This window comes from Parus major, chromosome 4 (assembly GCF_001522545.3).
Source record: "Parus major isolate Abel chromosome 4, Parus_major1.1, whole genome shotgun sequence".
NCBI lineage: Eukaryota > Metazoa > Chordata > Aves > Passeriformes > Paridae > Parus > Parus major.
The window spans coordinates 16,363,908-16,383,588 of NC_031771.1; the positions used below are offsets into that span (position 1 = coordinate 16,363,908).

At 41.6% G+C, this 19,681-nt stretch overlaps 1 protein-coding gene across 2 annotated transcripts in view; it reads right to left on the bottom strand.

Moving 5' to 3' along the window:
* The window catches only part of SNCA (synuclein alpha), a 62,896-nt gene extending 44,037 nt beyond the window's left edge, over positions 1-18,859 (bottom strand). Inside the window, exons 1-4 of one of the 2 annotated variants that reach the window (XM_015625627.1) lie at positions 18,692-18,859; positions 17,110-17,255; positions 11,021-11,062; positions 3,589-3,734 (exon numbers count right to left, since the gene is read on the bottom strand). In XM_015625627.1, coding sequence (XP_015481113.1) covers positions 3,589-3,734; positions 11,021-11,062; positions 17,110-17,230 — 309 coding nt within the window. In that variant the 5' untranslated portion in view covers positions 17,231-17,255; positions 18,692-18,859. Of the gene's footprint in view, positions 1-3,588; positions 3,735-11,020; positions 11,063-17,109; positions 17,256-18,470; positions 18,491-18,691 lie in introns of those variants that run through there. The other variant, XM_015625628.2, reaches the window with a different exon arrangement.
* Positions 18,860-19,681: the final 822 nt, after the last annotated feature.

Consider the following 19,681-nt stretch of genomic DNA (forward strand, 5'->3'; position numbering starts at 1 on the left):
CCATCATGTCTTAAGTCTCAGCACTGCACCATGTCTTATGGAGCTTCCCTGTAAGAAGGATCAAAAAGGCTGCTACATATTTTTATATTTGATTATGGTGATTCCCCAAAGTGGATTCATTCACCCTGGCTCTGAACAAAGTATAATGTCTGTTGAAAATTTTGGTTGTTCATAAGATCCACAAGATCAGCTGTTGTAGAAAAGAAACGTAGTAAGACATACTCTAAAGCTCTGGCTTCCACTGCACTGAATGTTCATGCTATGACTGCTTGAATTCTAAGGAGTGCCAGGAAATGCAGGGGGTGGGAAGGGGAGATACAGCAAGCCTGCCACTGCTCTTGTATATTAATTTTCACATTAAATACAATTAGCAAGGGCTCCTGGTTAATTCGTATTTTCTGTAGAAGAAAACAGCAAATGCATAAATCGTCAGTCTTGACACAGAGACTTTTTCACCAAAAGCTTCATAATTAAACCAACGAGTTGTTTTACCTGCTCTGGAAGTGTATCGCCTGCCTGTTACCTGCTACTGTAATTTTGTGTTTTCAGTGCTATTTACTGCAAATGCGCTAAATTAAGAGACAATAGAAACTAAAAGATTTAGAAATACCAAACATGATCCATACAGAATCCAAAAAATACTAAAGACAAGATCTGTTCATCTATTTACTTTAGTAAAATCTACAGCACATGAAATCCATATGACTATAGCATCATAGGGTACTCAAAGAACCTTGAGGTTTCAGCTTGACTGAGACTTTTGGTGCTAGAACAGTAAAAATAAAATTACTCAGCATGGAAATCATAGAAGTTGGCAACTGTTTATTCTTGAGATGCCAGGGAACCAAATGACATGGATGCAGTGAAGTTAAGAACTTCAATTTGTTAATTACCTATCTGAAAACAAACTTTGTAATCCATATTTTGTTTTCACACAATATTATGCACTAGATACTCATTTGCTGGTACACTCCCTCCCATTTGTATCCATACATTCAGGCTGACTTGCAAATAGAACATTCACGTTCATCTCTGTATTAAATGCAACTATCAATAATTTTTACATTTTAAAAACTTACTTAGAAGACACACTGTACACAGAAGTAAAAACACACAGGGACACAGTAAATGTTTTGCTGTTCAGTAAAATACTGCTTGCAGTACATTAGCCCTTTTATAATTAATTTGAGCCTACTAAGCACCACTGCCCTGGCTTGTTCAGCAGTGAGCTTCTGCCAAAGCAGAACTCATCCAGGCAGCCTCAGATGGGCACTCTCAAGTCATCCCTGTCTCTCACTGTCTCAGTGTCACTCCACACTGCCTGCTTACACCAGCTGCAGGGCAGGTGGGTGACAGTGGGGTGTCACAGCAGCCCTCCAGCCTGGCCTCACTTGGCTGCTTAAGCTTGTGCTTCATGCTCCAAAGCACAAACTTCCATCATGGCACAAGAAAAATGCCAGTCACCAGGAAAGACTGCAGGCTTTCACACAGGCAGGCAGCCTTAATACACATAACCTCACAGAGATACTTTGAATGCCTGGTTGGCACCTCCTGTTATCTCAGAAAGACTCACCCTGCTTCCTTCAAGGGACCTGTGTCCCACTGCTATTCTGGATTCCCACACCTGCCCTACCCAACAGTCAGTTTACCTGGAAAATCCAAGCAAAAAAAAAAAAATAAATCTATCTCATGTGCCTCTGAGCTGCAAAGGAATGCAAACCCACTAGGTTTTAAAATAGCTTTATGTGACTCAGTTTTGATATTAACATTTTCAAAATGGCTACTCATCCCTTGCAAAACCAATATAAGATAGAGGTGCAAGGTAGTCCAGGAGCAGCCACAGATACTCATCAGCTACATGGCCATACTGCATAGATGACTGAGAATCTCAGTCTAAAAATATCGGTATCAAGTCTCAAATGAATGATTTTACATATCTAAAGAACAAAGCACCAGTTCAGAATAATATTGCTATTTATAGGAATAATATGCATGTACATTATGGATGTTCTTTCATTTCTCAGATGTGATTTTATTCTGTTACAGCCATCACGACATATTTAAGCTTTACAATACAGAGAACAGATTTAAATCAAAGTCAGCAGACATTTGTCTTATACTCTATAATTACAGGGATCTCTCTCTGTAGAGAGAGATAAAAAGGCATTAGCTATGGTCAATACTAAAGGGGGTAATTGTGCATTACAGCAGTGATGATCCATATTACACTGAGTTTCAAGAGCTGTGAACAGAAAGGAATATTCTCAGCACAAAAGTACGCAAGAGCTTTAGCAGAAACGAAGGGCAGAGACTACTGTGACCATGCCATGTTCATGTATCCCCTGGCAGTTCATTAGATTCTCCATTTTGCAAATCTTCCCACACAGCTTTTACAAAGGTCCATGACCACATCAAAAGCAATGTTTTACTTATAGCTGAATAAAAGAGGACTATAAAAATCCCCTAGGAATATTGATTTGAGAGAGAATAAAATGGCTTGTGTGATGTTTTCAAGACAATCCACCACAGGGAAATGAACGCCCATCATAACGTAATATCCATTTTTGTTCCCCATGGTAAAGCATCAGTAGGATTTGTCAGGCAGACAGGACTACACTTCAGGAAGGATAAAAAACTTCAGTTTTTAAGGAGTCAATTTTTACAGCTCCCCTGAACACTAACTGCAAATAAGATACACAATAGAACTTCATGCTAAATTCCATGACAGCCATATTTTTGTGTAAATACTAAATACTCTTCCTAATTCTGTTTATGTCTGACTCTTAAATGTTCATACAGAAAACAGCACAAAAGGAGGCATTTGTCTCTTCTGGGTTATTTTTGTCTCCAACAAACCACTATACACATTTTGGAAAGCATTGCTCCCACCAGCTGGGGTCACTTTTCACCTAGTGCCAGTGGAAGAATATAACTACAGTGTATGAATAAAAATACCTACAGTGTTTTATAGGCTGACCTAGGGCATATTTAGTCTGAATACTTGAGGCCATTTGGAGGCATTTTTGAGATAGTGTCACTGTATTAATGGAAGACAGTGACTCTCCAGCTAGATTTTGACTTTAGATGCAATGTGTCTAACCAGTCAATGTATTGGTACACAAACCCTCCTCTCTACAACCAGAGAGGATACAACTTGTGCTGTTAAACCTGAGATTTGCTGTTTAACCTTTCAGCACTAGTAGATTCCTTTTCAATTCTAAATTAGTGGGAAAACCAGTTTTATTTCCACAAAACTGTACAGCTATTCCTACAGCAGCTGGCCTCCGCTAGAGGCTGCTGAGTTCAGAACCACCACTAGGTCATGCTTTTAAATCATGATCCAAATTAACTAAGACATTACAGAACAGTAAAGTTCTATGCCTAATCCTACTCAAGTTCCCAGGTCCTGGGAAGTCACTCAAAATACAAGCTATAAACAGCAGACATCTTCTTTGCTCTTCATTTGGCATAACACAATTCATCCTGCATTCATACGGCTGGGAGACAGAAAGCACTCCATCTGCCTCTCAGCTCATGAGCCCCTTGCTGCTCACTTCTTCACCTGGAAAAGGCTGCAAATAAACAAACCTGTTTGGCCAACTGATCCTTCTTCACCAAGCCAGTGGCTGCGGCGATGTTCCCTGCTCCTTCCACCGTCTTTTGCGCCACTGCCGTCACTCCTGTCACCACAGCTCCCCCAACATTAGACACCTGCTCTTTGGTCTTCTCGGCCACTGAGGAGAAGCAGAAGATGGAAAAACACATTATGCCTCTGGGAGCTGTGAGTTTCTCAGAGAATTTATCACTGACAGCCCAACATCATGAAAAGCCATAAGGCCATTATATTTTCTGTACCCCAAGTGGATCTTAAGAAATTAAACTATCCATCTGGTAACACTGGAGCAGCAGAGGTAAGAATAAGCTTCAGATGGGGCTCAATTTCTTTTATGTGAAAGACATCTGACATTTTCATTCATTTCTAACTGCACTTTAGATGTGCATCTCACTGTATAATATATCCTAGTCTGGAAATCCAATTAGTCCGCCAAATACTTGCTGCATCATACAGGGCATGGAAGACAAGATTTTTTGCATTAGACTAAAAAAAAATTGATTTATCTTTTTATTTTCTAATATATATTTCATTAAAAAGCTGATCTGTCAATGCTCAACCAGAGAATTTCAAACAGAACCTATTATCTGACTCACTTGAGATTTTTGCCCCAATGCTGAAACATAATATACTAATTTATAAAAAGACTGAATGCCAAAGCAAACTGGATTAATAGCCAACTTCCAAGCCCCAGGGAAACAACAACTCATTTAGCCTACATATACATCAGCAGTTGCCATTCTACCTTTCAGAATATCACTGGGGATTTTCTGTTCATTCATCCCCAAGGGCTCTTTCTGACAGCAGCTCGAACTACAGTGAAACTGCTCTAAGAAAAGAGATGGGATGACTTCATGGCTTCAAGTCACATACCCAGATTTCTAGCAAAACACACATGAACTCCTCTAAACAAGGGAATGTTCTCCAAAAACATCCATTGTATGTTTTTGCCATTCTAACTAATCCTATACTCTCCCTCAGGCTAAATCACCATCCGATCCATAAAATGGATAAAATAAAATGGATCGGGTATAGTTTATCTGCATCCTTTATGAGCGTAGGACGGATTTTTCTTGAAAGTTTGGCCACCATTTCTGAGTATTTTTTGAGAAAGCACATAGGAAAATTAGACTTTCTGTGGATAAGAAATTTCTTCAGTTCCTTACATAAAAGAGCATCAGTTGTCCATATTGAAGGGCATGCAGCATGCATTAATATGATTGATATTAAAAAGCAAAAATTAGGAAAAGCTAAACAACGTGACTAATATGCAATTTTTATTGAAGACCCAAATTATAAATATCTGCTGATTGGAAATGCAGGCAGATAATTTAATGCTCATTCTAGCTAATTTAGAGGAAAAAGTTAGTAACTAATTAAGTATTATCTCTATTATGACCATGAGCTTTCATTAATGAGTAGAACAACAGACTACACATTGTCTGAAATTAGAAACAGAAAAAGTCTTTCAAATATCTCCCACAGTATACACACTAACAATCTAAAGGTTCATAAGAAATTTCACTGTACACATCCACTACTCTACTGCCATGCTTTTTTACAGAAAAAAAAAAAAGAAAAAAAAAAGAAAAAAAAAATAGAAAAAAAAAAAGAAAGTCGGTTTTGCTGAAAAGCAAATGTTGCCCTCAGGGAAGGTTTGACTTAATGCTAGCAAGTGCAAAAAGACATCTGTTAAGATGCCCCATTTGATTATTACCAGCTACAGACCACAAAAAGCTTTGGATTCTATGCATGAAATTTATATAGGAAGCTTTCCACTAGTTCTTGCAAGCATATATCTTAAGATGTGTGTCCTCAAAACACGCTATATCTTGCAAAGCCTAGTGAGACCCAGTTTTGCTTGGAGTCTTTCAGAAAGAAACTATGAAACAAACTCATTCATGTTGCTCCAAATGGCAGAAAGAATTCTAAGAAAATAAAGTAGCACCTTACAAAAGTAGATTCAAAAATCCAATTTCCCTCTAAATATTTAAATTTTAAACAATTTAAAAGAAGTGGAGATATGTTTTGGGTACATTTCAGTACTGCGTTTTGTTTTTCCTCTGTGTCATTCATTTTCTAGGAGAGTTCCTGGGCTGCATCCAAAGCAGCAAAACAGCAAGTCAAGGGAGGGGATTCTGCCCCTCTGCTCTGCTCTGCTCTGCTCTGGTGGGACCCCACCTGCAGGGCTGCATCAGCTCTGGGGTCCCAGCACAGGACAGACATGGGCCTGATGGAGTGAGTCCAGGGGACACCACCAAGATGACCAGAGGGATGGAGCATCCCTCCTATGAAGACACAGAGCTGGCGAGACCCTAATTATGGCCTTCCAGTACCTAAAACCCTACAAGAAAGTGAAGAGGGAATTTTTACAGGATCATATTGGGACAAGGCAGAAGTAGATGACTTGAAACTAAAAGAGAATTGGTTTAGATACGGAAGAAATTCTTTACTATGAGAGTGGTGAAGCACTGGAACAGGTTGCCCAGAGAAGTTGGGGATGCCCCATCCCTGGGCTCAAGGCCAGGGGGCCAGGAGCAACCTGGTCTAGCGGAAGGCATTTCTACCCATGTAAGGGGGCTAGCATCAGATAATCCTTAAGGTCTTTTCCAACTCAAACCATTTCTATGATTCTACAATTCAGGGTCCTTTCATCCTGTTAAATTTTCTTGTATGGAAGTGACACACTTTGTTTTGAAAACAGCCCTTTCCAAAAAAGGTTGAATGGCAGAACACGTAAAAGACAAATTCAGTAGACTTGATGCTGACAAGGGCTCAGTTGGCCTTGAGCATCATCCTTTCTGATAAAATGATAAAGCTTGGTTGTACTGTGCTGATTGTCACAGGCACAATTAATCTCATTACCTCAAGCTCTTAAAGCAACTGCACCCCAAAATACCAAGAAACAGAGTGGAATTGAGTGCACTGTGGATGCTGCAGTATAAGCCACCTGATCCTCAATGCCATTATTATACTCACATTTCTTACACTATGTTGTCAGGGCCAGTACAACCACTGACCAAGAGCAACTCTACAATTGCTGCTGCTCCCAATACTACAGCATTTTGGGAAGGCACTGTCTGAAGTACATTTCCTCCTCCCAGAAACACATTATCCTAGGAAAGGATTAGTACATACAAACTCAAATGAAAAAGGAAAGAATCAGGCCACTAACACCGCTACTTGCACAACAGCAAGATACTGATAAAAGTAGTAACAAAAACAGCATACTTAAGATTGCTACTATTTCAGACAGCCATGGTTTAACCCCAGCTGGCAACTAAGCACCACACAGCTTCTCCATCACTTCTTCCCCCAGCAGGATGGGGAGAACATCTCCAGAACTCCCACACTGGAATGGGAATTGGAAAGGTAAAAGTAAGAAAACTCATAGGCTACGTATGGTTGAATTTAAATAAAACAATAATAGTAATAAAAAGGAAAATAAAGAAAGACATAAATCCCACAAGTGATGCAAATTAAAACAATCGCTCACCACTAACCAATGCCCAGCCAGTCCCCAAGCAGATGACCCCCACCAACCCTCCCCATGGTTTTATTGCCCAGTATGATGCCATACAGTGTGGAATAACCTTCTGGTCAGCTGTCCTGGCTGTGTCTTCCCCCAGCCTCCTCACTGGTGGGGTGAGATGAGAAACACAAAATGCTGTAAGTATTGTGCAAGCCCTGCTGAGCAGTAACTACAACATCCCTATTTTATCAACACTGCTTCCAGCAAAAATCCCAAACAGCCCCATACCAGGTACTATGAAGAAAATTACCTCCATCCCAGCCAAAACCAGCACACAGACAAAGCTGACACAGGAGTTACCATGGAAGATCTCTCACACACTGCTTCAGAAATCAGAGCCATGAAGATAAATTCAGTAAACTACATAAATAGCACAGATTGCAAAAGCATCCATAGTAAGGAGAGAATTGTCTTTTCTGTCTCTAAGGAATAACTAGACATCAACATCATTACCAGAGTGATAATGAGCTCCAGCCTGGTGACCCTCCAGATCTGAAAATCCCACAGTAGGAGAAGAAAATCCAAAACAGATTTCCAGTCTCGTGTATTTTATTGCTTACACTAAGTAGTAATGGGGAAAGCATTAAGTGTGCACAAACAAATCAGTTCAGAATGCAGGGGGTTGATTCCAACATATTAAATTTATCTGAATACCAGGTTGCTTAATGATCTTAAGGCATAAGTCTTTGTAAAATTGATACCTGCTTTGCATGGTGTTGAGAACCAGAGCAAACCAGCTTCTGCAGAGCTTTGCTGTACTATGGCCTGATTACATCTTTTATCTATGCAGAGGCTGTCCATTCCATTAAATGACCCTGGGACAATGAACAATCACCACACCAAGGCTAACTTTGAGTTTAAATTCTGTCTATAGAACTGTGCAAAAAGTATTGGCATTGCAGTTGCCTATTCATTACTTATTACAGACAACTGGGTAGCATATCAATGTAAAACCTCTGGAGCAATTCAAAATAATAACTAGCTACTTTCAACCTTGAACAATAAAAGTAGATTCAAACCACAAAATTTCTCTGAATTAATGAACTTACTCTCATTGTTCCAAATATGCTTTTGAGTATGTATTTCAAACAGTGAGTTTGTCTTAAGTACTTGAAGAATTTATTTATGAAGATGCCATAAATATGGTGGTTCCTTAATTTATGCAATTTTTTCGTAAGATACCTTATGGAGTTAAAGAGCAGGAGTACCAGTGGCTAAGAATGTTAAGAAAAACAAGAATAATCAGATAAAAGAATTAAGCAAGACACGTGACTGTGGTTACTACTATCAATATTGTGCCTTCACTCACATGACTCAAGGACTAAGAGCTTTTTTGCCCTGAGTTTTTTACAAATAGTGCTTTATTTAGACTATCAGGAGATGGACTGTAAATATGTCATCTTTGATACTGTTCATTTCTGGGAGATAAGTAAGATATGTGAATTTTGCATTTACAGTCAAAGGCCAGGAGACATTTTAATTAGGAAGGCAAATCTAAACACAAGCATACACCCCATAAAACCAATAAGCAAAGCTGTTTCATCATCAGAAGGTCAGAGAAAGGGTGACCTGACAAATAACACACTCACCATATTCCTGTGAATCACAGCCTGGAATCCTCATTTCACAATATCCTGATGTCATGGTACAATCAGGTCATGTTTAAAGCAAGAAACACCTCAGTCCAGTAATTCTGGGTTTGGAAATTAACTGACTGAGGAATGCATTTAGGTTTCTTAGCTCTTTAAGGTATGTCATTTCACCAGTATAGGGGGTTAAATCACAGATTATTCAAAGACACCAAAAATATCAAGATTTCGGAACTCAGACATTAAGAAGACCGACTTGAACACTCATTTTGACCTGTGATTCTAGTTTGTATCCGACTGTCTCCAACCTCTCAAACCATTTGTATTTACATAACAAAGTGTTTACTTCACCTGAGGTTTCAAATGATGCACTGGGGAGTTCATATCATAAGACCAGCACAACTTGTGAACTCCCAGTCATATGAAAAGAGACAAGCAGGTCTTTACAAGTGACTTAAAAGGCATTTTTGTCGCATCAGCTTTAACAGTATTGATTTAAATGGATTTGACTTCTCCGGCAACTTCACTAGAATCTGTCTTCATGTTATACCTCAAAGAAGCATTACAGTGAATCCAAATCTGTTTTTATCTACTTTCTCTTATTGCCAGAACAACTATTTTTATTTTTTTTATTCTTAAAATGTGTCCAAGCAGTTCCTCCTTTCTTACATTAGCAAGTCCGTATTGTTTCATTTTGGAAGCCGTGATCTCTCAGATTTTGCCTGAAGTCTTACCACTGCCACATTTCAACCTGTTCACTCCCTGTTAATTTTCCATTTTCATTCAACAGCCAAACTCATCTCAAACAGCCTTAAAGGTCAGAAGGAAGCAAACTGCAGCACACAACCCATTATTCCCAAGTTTTGGGTGTTTCACTTTGTGTCACCCATTTCCTAAAGTGTGTGAGGAGCAGCTACTGTTTTGCTTAAAATCAACAATAACTTTTTTCAAATTTTCTATTTACAGGCACAGCACATAACATATACATTCCCCTTATGTTTGGGTTTACAGTCTGTTTTATACCTTCCAGAAGAAAATTTAACATATTTTCAAATCCATTAAAAATTCTATTTACCTACTGAAAATTTCCTGCCGAACTAAATATTTGGCCATCATATAAAGAGAGGTACAGCATTTGAAATCAGTAGTTTCTTCCAGGATGAGCAAGTCCCCTACTGAGCTAGCCCACTAGAATCCTACTGCTTCAGCAAATTTCATCCATGTGCAAAATGCCCTTGACTTCAATTCTGCCACATCCCAGCTTGGTGAACATCACCTCTATTAACTCGCTTCCTAGTGCTCTCAGTTGCTGCTCCCACATCTGTGATGATATTGAGTATATGTGCCCCAAATCTCATTCTGCTGCAATCCTCTACTGGTCATAGCAATGATCCCTCTGAATATTTCTCTTAATTGAGGTCTAATGAGCTGATATTTCAAATCTCATAACAGCAGCACACATGCTGAGGCTAAACTCTGAAGGACTAGCCTCGATATTCTGCTCCATTTTCTTACTAGAAACACTCTTGACTCACTTTTCAACCATTTATGTGGGCTGTGTATTAAGTACTGACATTTGTTTACCTACCACTGTTTATCCTTTGCCTTGGCTTATGTGAGCATGACACACTGATATGTGAGCTGAATGACACACTGGCTGTACACTGAGGAAAAAGAAATACTTTTCTACTCTCTTATTTGTTTCTGAACATGTTAGGGGAAAAACACATTTCTTGACCATGCATTCTCCTCACATCACCAGAACTCCCACATTCTACAGCAGAAAATTATAGATTTTATTCAATGCCCTGTGGTCAACTAATGCTTTTCTGTACTCCATAGTTATCAAAGACTTTCATTCATTTTTCCCCTTAAAACAAATTATTGGTTACTGGTTTCAGTTCATACTTAAGATGAACCCTGAAAATCAATTTAAAATGCAAATTTACTCTTTCTTAATGTAGAAATGTTATTGTAAAGATACATGCCTGGCATCAAATTCCAAGTTTGAAAGTGCTCTTGCTACTGAAAGATTAGTCAGTTTAAAAAAACAACATTTCAAAACACTCATAACTGTGACAAATTCCAATCAAAACTCTGAAATTTGTTTCTTTCCTGTAAGTCATTTCCATTCAGCCTTCCCACCCAACCAGATCTCTCAATTTTCCTTTGCTTTTCCATCTTTCATAAATTGTAGTGCTCTCAAAAAACCAGAATTTTTAACAGCTAAATGGCTGGTTAATCTCATGGAGGAAAGAAGCTAAAATCAAGCGATGATTATCCTACCTGTTGTAACACCATGAACAACTCCCTCCTTGGTCCTGGAACCTAAACAAAGAAAAATATTAGGTTGAAAACACATATTCTTAAGTACTGGTAAAGACTAGACAGATGATAAAGAGGGATCAATATGTAGGCTGCATACCATTGCATACAGTATTTTCCAATGCCATTAAAAGAAATTAAAAAGGAATTCAGTCTAAGGGAAGAGGCAAAACCATGCATGGATGGGTATCAACTGTGGAAAGGTGAATAATACTGGAAACACTTCTACAGTTGAAGAACTGACTTCCCCACCATTCTCTGAATAGCTGTGTTAGGTCTCCCACATGGCAAACTCACACAAATGACTCTGCACAGAAATCATGTTAATGCCCTAAGGAGGATCATGCACACATTTGTAGAAGCTCTGAGCCACCGTTTCCAGAAGATCATCAAAATTTCATCTTTGCCAGATCTCAGCTTGTAGGGCTTGACAATCACTACTGAACTTCACAAAGAGGTTAAATTCATGGGGAGATAGAAATGCCAGCCAGCTTTAGATATCAACTAATCCAAAAGAACAACTTTAAGCAGTAGATAGGATTTCAACATGGAAATTCCCCCCAGGTCACACCCAAGGTCTGCTGCATCCACTGTTAGAGGCACATGCCACAGCTCACATATGATTTGCAGGCAGAAACCTGGAGCTTGTGCTAAACTGAGGCATTACACCAGAACCGTGTAAGCAATGTAACTCTGCCACACTGAAGACCAAACTGATTTCTGCAACAACCCTGCAAAAAAAAACCCCATGACTTTTGACCATGCTGCATGAAAGGGAACAATCTCCTGTGTCTTTAAGGGGAAGGGAAACAAATTAGCACTGCTGTTTAAAACATAACTGGATGTCTTTTTCCCTACCAGCCCTCTACTTGCCCTTGTCAGGTTCCATAATTTGGCTACATTTCAGGGACTTGTATCCATCTGTGGACTATGATGCTTAACAATGTGCAGTTAACAGACTTCATGGCTCCTGGTTAATCATCTTACCTAGTCTGGCAGAGATAGGATGACATTTTATTTTTCTTACCAACACAGAAATGACCTTATTTGTAATGCAATTTTTTGGCTGTCATTCAGTATTTGAGACATTATAATTTATACTTCTAACTTTACACTTCTAACATAACAGAAGAAAATGCATAAGCAGAAAAATATTAGGAAAAAACTCCAACTTTTTGTCCAAAATTCTTTACAAAAATACAATTAAACACAGAAACACAATATAAGCTCATTCATCAATATGTTCTACTTGCTACTACTGCAAATTTATGGAACTTTGGCCATATAGTTCTGGCACTATTAGATTGATTACATGATTGAAAAGGCTCTCTTACCCATGAGCAAGAGTAGAATAATAACCCATGATAAATACAAGGGAAAAAATACTGCATGAAGTAAAATGAAATGTTCCTTTAGCTAATGATGAGGTTGAACAGCTGAGAAGTCTTTTTCTCTCTCTATTCCAATTTTATCTTTTAAAGAAGTTTGCTTTTTCTCACTGAAAAATATTTACCGTTGAACAATGTGAAGCTTCATTATATGTAAAGTGATCCCACCTAAGGACTTGTTTTAGGACTTGGGTTCTCAATTTTGTACCACCATGAGACCTGAAGAAGCAAAGCACATGCTGGAATTCAAGCAGGTGATGGTTCTACTGACTTCTAGCAACTAAACACCACTTCAGGCTTACAGTGTGTCTATTGGAATACTTAATATTAAGCACATGCTTTTAAAGGTATTGTTAGACCTGGCCTCGTTCATGTTGTTGAAATGACTGTTTGCAAGCCAAGCCATTAAAGACATGGAAACCTGTGAATTAGCAAGCACTCAGTTCCCTAAGGCCAGAAAGGGAAGGATGCCAGGCCAGAATTCCCTGAGGACCCGTGCAATGCACACATCTCCAGAGGGACCTATTCCAAGTCGATTCTCACCTCACTTGCCCAGACAAAACACTGCTATAAGCACAACTCACACAGGAATGCCGGTCTCTTCAGTGGAAGACAGACTTTTCTTTAAAAAAAGAAAAGCTCACAGACCCATATGGAATAGGGGTATGTATAGCCAGATCCATTAATTAGCAAACAACCAGCCAATTGGTGTTACAGACCCTACAGCATATGTTAGAGCTCAAGAGCACTTGCCCCACTGCTGCACACTTGCATGCAAGTAGCTGTTCCTGCCATCGCAGCTACAACAGCATCTAGAAGCACATTAGGATCTGCCAGAACAGGCCTATAAATAACAACAGCTGAATTCAGTAGGACGACTTCTGGCTGGCCATGAAGGAAAGCTGGTTGTTTCTGGGAGAAACTAGCTGTCTTTCATCCTGGCATTCCCAAAATACCAACAGTCTTGCTCATTATACCCCGCATAACAAGGGGAACAGAGGAATCCAAGTAGGGATAATATAAAGACCAAGGAACATGGCTCTAACATAAACCAAGAAGCAATAGTAGTACATGGTAATGCTACTTTTCCTAGCTATAGTAGACATCTGTGTGAGGGGAGGGAGAATACTAAACAGCATTTTTGGGTTTGTTTTTTTTTCAATTATAAAAAGTACCATAAAGTCTCTTCATGATTTATTATCATTGCTGTCATTGTGCCAGAACGAAGGAGTGCATCAGCAGTTTGCAAATACACTCGTTTCTGGACTATTTGAGAGACCAATGGACTGTTCATATTGCTTAGTCAGAACTGGTTACAGACTGGGAGACATAAACCCAAATCAGAGGAAGGGGCCATCGATGTTTAAGGAAAACACTTGCTTCCAAGTGCTGAAGCCCATTATTCCACCAGACCGACCTTGAGTCCCTCAACTGCTTTGCTGGCTTTTCTACTATCAAAGGAAAATAAGAAAGATTATGAAAAGGGAGTGGAGGAATTTGGATGGCTTTGCCAAATAGGTCATGAGTGCTATGCTCTACTCTAAGGCCATGTGCCAGCACAGGGAGTAGTAAACAACTGTCAGACACCCGGCTAATAAACTATTCCTTTGTTCTGTGAGCTTATAACAAACCAAAAACAACCAGACTGGACACTTCCATTCCTGGGTGCAGAACATGCACTCAAGAGTCAACTGAGCAAAAACTCCAGCTCCCTGGAAGCACACATGAAGCTCCACAGACATCTTGTACACTGCATTGCCAAGGGTATGTGAGCACATCCTTCTTACTCAGTTCCTGGTTTCAAAGTGAGAGGGGATTAAGTAGTGCCACTCACTTCCTCTCTGCTTCACACTAACAGCTCTTGAAGGATACAGAAAGAAGCAGCTTTAAATTTACAGCAAACACAGGACTGCTGAGCCTCAGTCCTTTCTAAACAATGACCAGGCCATTGGTTGACATCAAGAAAGGTCCTGATGCTGTGCATGAAAGAGTTAAGAGAGAACCACCAATTTCAGCTAGCCAATGCTGAAGCCCATTGGCAGAGTAACTTAAGCAGAAAAAAAACCCAGTACCTGAAAGCAGAAAAACACATTGTAGGGATTTGGGATTATTGAAGGGATCTTGGGTACTAAAAAGGAGGCTTGACAGTGGACTGAGGGAAGAAATTAGAGACTTCAGCATGGACAGGGAAAAAAAAAAATCCTCAATTAATCCTCCAATACACTGCTCTCCTACATAGCTCTAAGTTTCTCCCTTTGCCAAGAGAAATTTTCCTTGTGCCAAAAAAGTTGCTAAAACCAAAACAAGAATAAAAGAATTACAGTGACCACATTTCATCCCAAACAGCAGCTATTGTAAATAGAATTCTTACCAGGTAGAATTAGGTTACAGTCTTTCACATAATAGCTAACAGCAGCCTGGACAGAAAAGTCCAGATGTTTTCCAGATTTAAACTGCACTGATTTCAGTGGGAGACCACATCACCTAGGGGATCTGGACCAAAGACTCTGCATCTTCTTAATTCTCCAGCAGCAATTGGAGGCTGAATGTTATGAAACAGAAAATGATTAACAGGTCCCACTCAGCCCAGTGTTGTTAGGTTCTTCTTTGCAATATGTCAAGCAGCTTTCACAGTATAATCTGGCTGTGAATCTCAAATCTGAAAACCCAACTATATAAAAAGGGAGTGAGAAGTCTTCATGAGCTCTAATGAATTGTGCTGCTCCTCTCCTCTGCTCATAAAGGGGCTTTACCACCTTCCTCAGTACAATCATTATCAGCCTGCAGAGCACAAGAGTATCACACTGGCCTTTGCCAATGCTGCACAGGGGAAGAGACACCTCTGCTGTGTGTTTGGGAAGTAGACAGAAACATCCAGCTCCTCCTTACCCTATCTGAACTTGCTGAAACCTCCTGCCTCTATGGGCAAGCACACAACTGGACACAAGCTGCCAGAGCTTCTGGAGACAGCTTCCAACCAAAGGCTCTCTTCCCTGCACAACACACCGTGCACACAGCCTGTGCCTCCTGAAAAGGAGGGACCTGGTGGGAGAAGGATCCTCCACTGTTACTACAGTCACATGCACAGGTCCCTATCATGGCTCAGGGCTCTGCTGTCCCCTGTAATTTCTTGAAAAAAATAGAAAGCCTGCCCTCCAAAGTTCAACCTCAGCAAAAGCATCTCTGAAGACAATAGGAAATCTGTTGCCTTTGGGAACAGAACTAGGTTCAAATGTTATTATGGTCTGGAGAACAGGTCAGACACAAAGATTAATTTAGCACACAATGCAGGTTTCTAATACAAAGAAATCGATGACCCCAGAAGCTTGGCCAGGACTACAAGAAAACAAAATAAAAGAAAGTCCTACTGCTGAAAAATAATTCCAACATCAAGCACAATATACAGTGGAAGAACATCTATTTCAATATCTTGAAAATGAGCAGATGCTCCTTTTAAAATAGATTCATCCTACAATTAGTGCTCAAAATGACTGCCATCCCTGTTGGCAAGAGCACTGAGCTTTGCTATGGCTTAAAAGGGAGAGAAGCATATTCCAAATGAGTAGTCCACACTATCTGGAGCAGAAATAATTTCTTGCAGACTGGCACTAGCCTGCAACAATAGAGGGAATCCAAAAAAGGCACTGGAATACCAGAGACCTCAGTACTCCCATTGAAAAGAAATGCCTATGGTTTTCAGCTCTGTTTAACTTCTCTCTGATACGTGTGCACATCTCCCTCAGTATACACAGAGCCCATTACAGAAGTGACCTGCTACAAAATCAACAGAACAGAAACTACCTAAAGAAAAGGCTATTTTCCCCTGCTCCATTTTTTTATGGACTAGCTTTATTTGATGAATAAGAGAAACAGATCCATAATCATTGTTTTATAAATAACCACTTGCTCATATAGTCTTGTCAGATTGTTTTTCTGTGAATTTTTCATGACAGCATTTGCAAGACACTCCTCTAAAGCCCACTATTTGCTAAATGAAGATGACTATCATGCACTGAAGTACCAGTCAGGGATTTGAAAATAATTTTATCCCAGGCTTTCTATGCAAGACTTGTGTGGCCTAGAATAAGACACTAACAACGGTTTTGTTACCTTGGGGTCTACCTGCCCTACCTCATCAACTGTAGAGGCTTTTCCTTGAGAGGTTGTGGAAAACATCTGCCATGAATTTGCAATCGTAATTACAGAACATGAAATTAATTTCAGAAGATAACACTTTGCCATACAAAACATTACTGTCAATGTACAAAGCAGTCGGCATGTCTACTACTCAACTCCTGAGCTAACCTCTCAAGTCTCTCTTCCTGAAATCCTATTCAAGCCCCACATGCTCTGTAGAATGCTGTGAAGCCACCTTCACCTCCAGCTTCTACATTTTTCCATATTTATTTTTACTGCACCAACCACCCTTGAGCCTTGACCTAGAAAACTTCTTGCATGGAGTGCCAGCCAATGACCTGTACTGTAAGGCACTTGGCTTCAAAGAACCGGAGCTCAGGAAGGCACAGCTTGCCTCTTGTTTCCTTTGCAATGGTCTCCTATGAACAATTAGGTATTTTTTTGCAGAAGAATAGGTATGATGAGGATCCAGATGTGAATGTCTGGGTGCACCGACCAGCAGCGTGCTGGCTGCTGCCCACCTACCCACATAGAGGACTCCCTCTTTCGTCTTTCCTGCTGCCTCTGCCACACCCTGCTTGGTTTTTTCTGCTGCTGCTACGACTCCCTCCTTTGCCTTGGAAAGCCCTTTCATGAACACATCCATGGCTGAAGACTTTCTTCACACAGCTCTAGAGGGAAAAAAAAAAAAAAAGTACACACTTTCAGTAAGGTTTTTTTTCAGCTTTATATCCCAGAAAGGGAAAAAAATATTCTAACTGAATAGGATCACAAGACTTTAAATGATATTATTTATACCCCCAAATTGTATTGCTATATGAAACAGATATCCTATTTCCACAGAATCCCATGGAGACGTTGACAAAAATGCAGTTCTGACTGGAAGACAGTTCCATTGATATAAGTGCCTTCTTGCCTATCAAGGCATCATTTCTCCCAAAGGACAGTTCTGGTCATGTGCTGAATGAAAGATTTAGCCCTGTGATTCTCATCTAGAGAAAAAAAGCCAACTTAAATAAACACCAGCAACTTAAAAAACCAAACAGACCAACCTGAAAACCAAACCACACAAACCAAAACCTCCCATAAATGACAAATGTACACTTGTTTTAAGAAAATGCCATTACAACTCAGGACTGGGAGAACTAAAAAATGCTGCATTTCCATTAGTCCAGCATTTTACACACAGTCCACATCATTCTTTTGGAAACTGAATTTTCCTGAATGGGTTCCTTGCCTGCATCACAGCTAAGAAAATATTTTACTAAAAAGCAAAAGCAAGAACACAGGATTTTAAAAGCACTGCACTAAAGCTACCAAGAGAGTCCTCTGGCAGCAATTCAACCCAGTGTTACACCGAAACCACCGAAACAGTAATTAAAACCCAGAATCAGTGTCCCTTCAACAAATCCATTATCAGTAGCCCTTTCTCTTCCTCCACCCACACAGACAGAAGTGCTGCCTGTTATCTCCTCTTCTTTGCCAGAGGCTGAGTAGGAGGAATGGATGTCTAAGAAGGCATCTGGGCTGTCGCAGCTTTCCACGAACTCGTGACGAGCGTGCGAAGAAAGGCAGCGCTTGTGCTCCAGCCAAGCTGCCCACGGTACCTGCTGCCCTGGGGATGGCTGCGGGCTTTACACACCGCGCCGGGGGAGGCAGCACCGCCCGCGGGACCCTCCGGCTCCTCCACCGCCAGCGTCCCCCGGCCCAGGGGGGGACCTGGGGCACCTGGCACCGCGGGTGTGCATCAAACCACACACGGGCACCTGCAGAGGGAGGAGAGAGGGAGCGGGGCGTCGCGCCCATATATACGCGCGTGTGTATGTAGCTGTACATATACAAACACAGACATACGTATAAATACATACACGCAGCGAGGCACCTACCGAGGGAAGCAGAGCGGCGCGACCATATGGGCACCCACGGGCTCCCGCGGACACGCCGTCGGCACACGGCGCCCGGCTTCTCCTCCCTCCCCCGCGCCCACACGAGAAGGCTCAACAGGACGTATCTAGCCAGCTATCTCTGGCATCACACATACACCCCTAATCCTCCGCAGGCACAGTCGCGCTGCCCCCCGAGCCGCCCCCGCCCTGCCCGCACTCACCGCCGGGCTCCTCCGCCGCCGGCCAGCGAGCCGTTCCGAGCAGGCGAGGGGCGGCGCGGGCTGCGGGCGGGCGAGGCGCGGAGCGGCCCCGGGGAGCGGCCCCTGCTCAGCACATGCCGAGGAGCGGAGCCGGCCGGCTCTGCTGGCACCACCCCGGCGGCAGCCCCGCAGGCGGCGAGTGCCGGCGAGAGGCGAGGGCGGGAGGACGCGCCGCGGGAGGGAGGAGCGGAGGCTCCGGCTCCCTGTTGAGTATGCGCCCCCCCGCCCGGCCCCCTGCGCCCACCCTGCCACGTCCTCCGTGGCAGTGAGGTGGGAGGCGTGACAAACGGGGAGCGCCTGTTCCCTGGGGGAAGGAGGCAGGCCGGGCCACTTGGTCCCGCTGGGACCCCGCGCTGTCACCGCTCCCCCCAAAGCCTGGAGCGCCTCATCTTAGAAGCGTAAGGGAGCTGTTGATGCCGCACACCCCTGAGTCACTTCACCAAAGCCCTAGAAAATTTCCCCCAGCTTCTAATTGGTTTTTCATCTACTTCCAAATCTTCATCTTCCACCTTGAATGGCTGCAGTTCAATGTGACTGTTCTCACAAGATTCATGATTCCAGCTCATTTTAAGCATGGGAAGTGGTGCTCTTGCAGGTGTAATTCGAGCCTTAACTCTGTTGCACACACATACGAGAATTTTCATCCCAAGTGGAGAGCAGTACGGCCAGATTTGCCCAACCCTTACTCTGCTGGCGTCCTCCACCACACTGGTGGCCACTGCCACCTGAATCTTAAGCTCATGCAGAGAAGTCACTTTCTCCCCAGAAAGTGAAACCTATCAAACTTCTCTATTTTGGTCACAGAATTTAAGCATGAAAAGCCAAGATCAGCAGGAGACAAGGCACTAGAACAGATGGACCTTCAGCTTCAGTACATCAATTCAAATCCTGCAAGACTTAGAGAAACAGATTGGGTTTTATTGCACTCCAAAAGGAGAAACAGAACGTGGC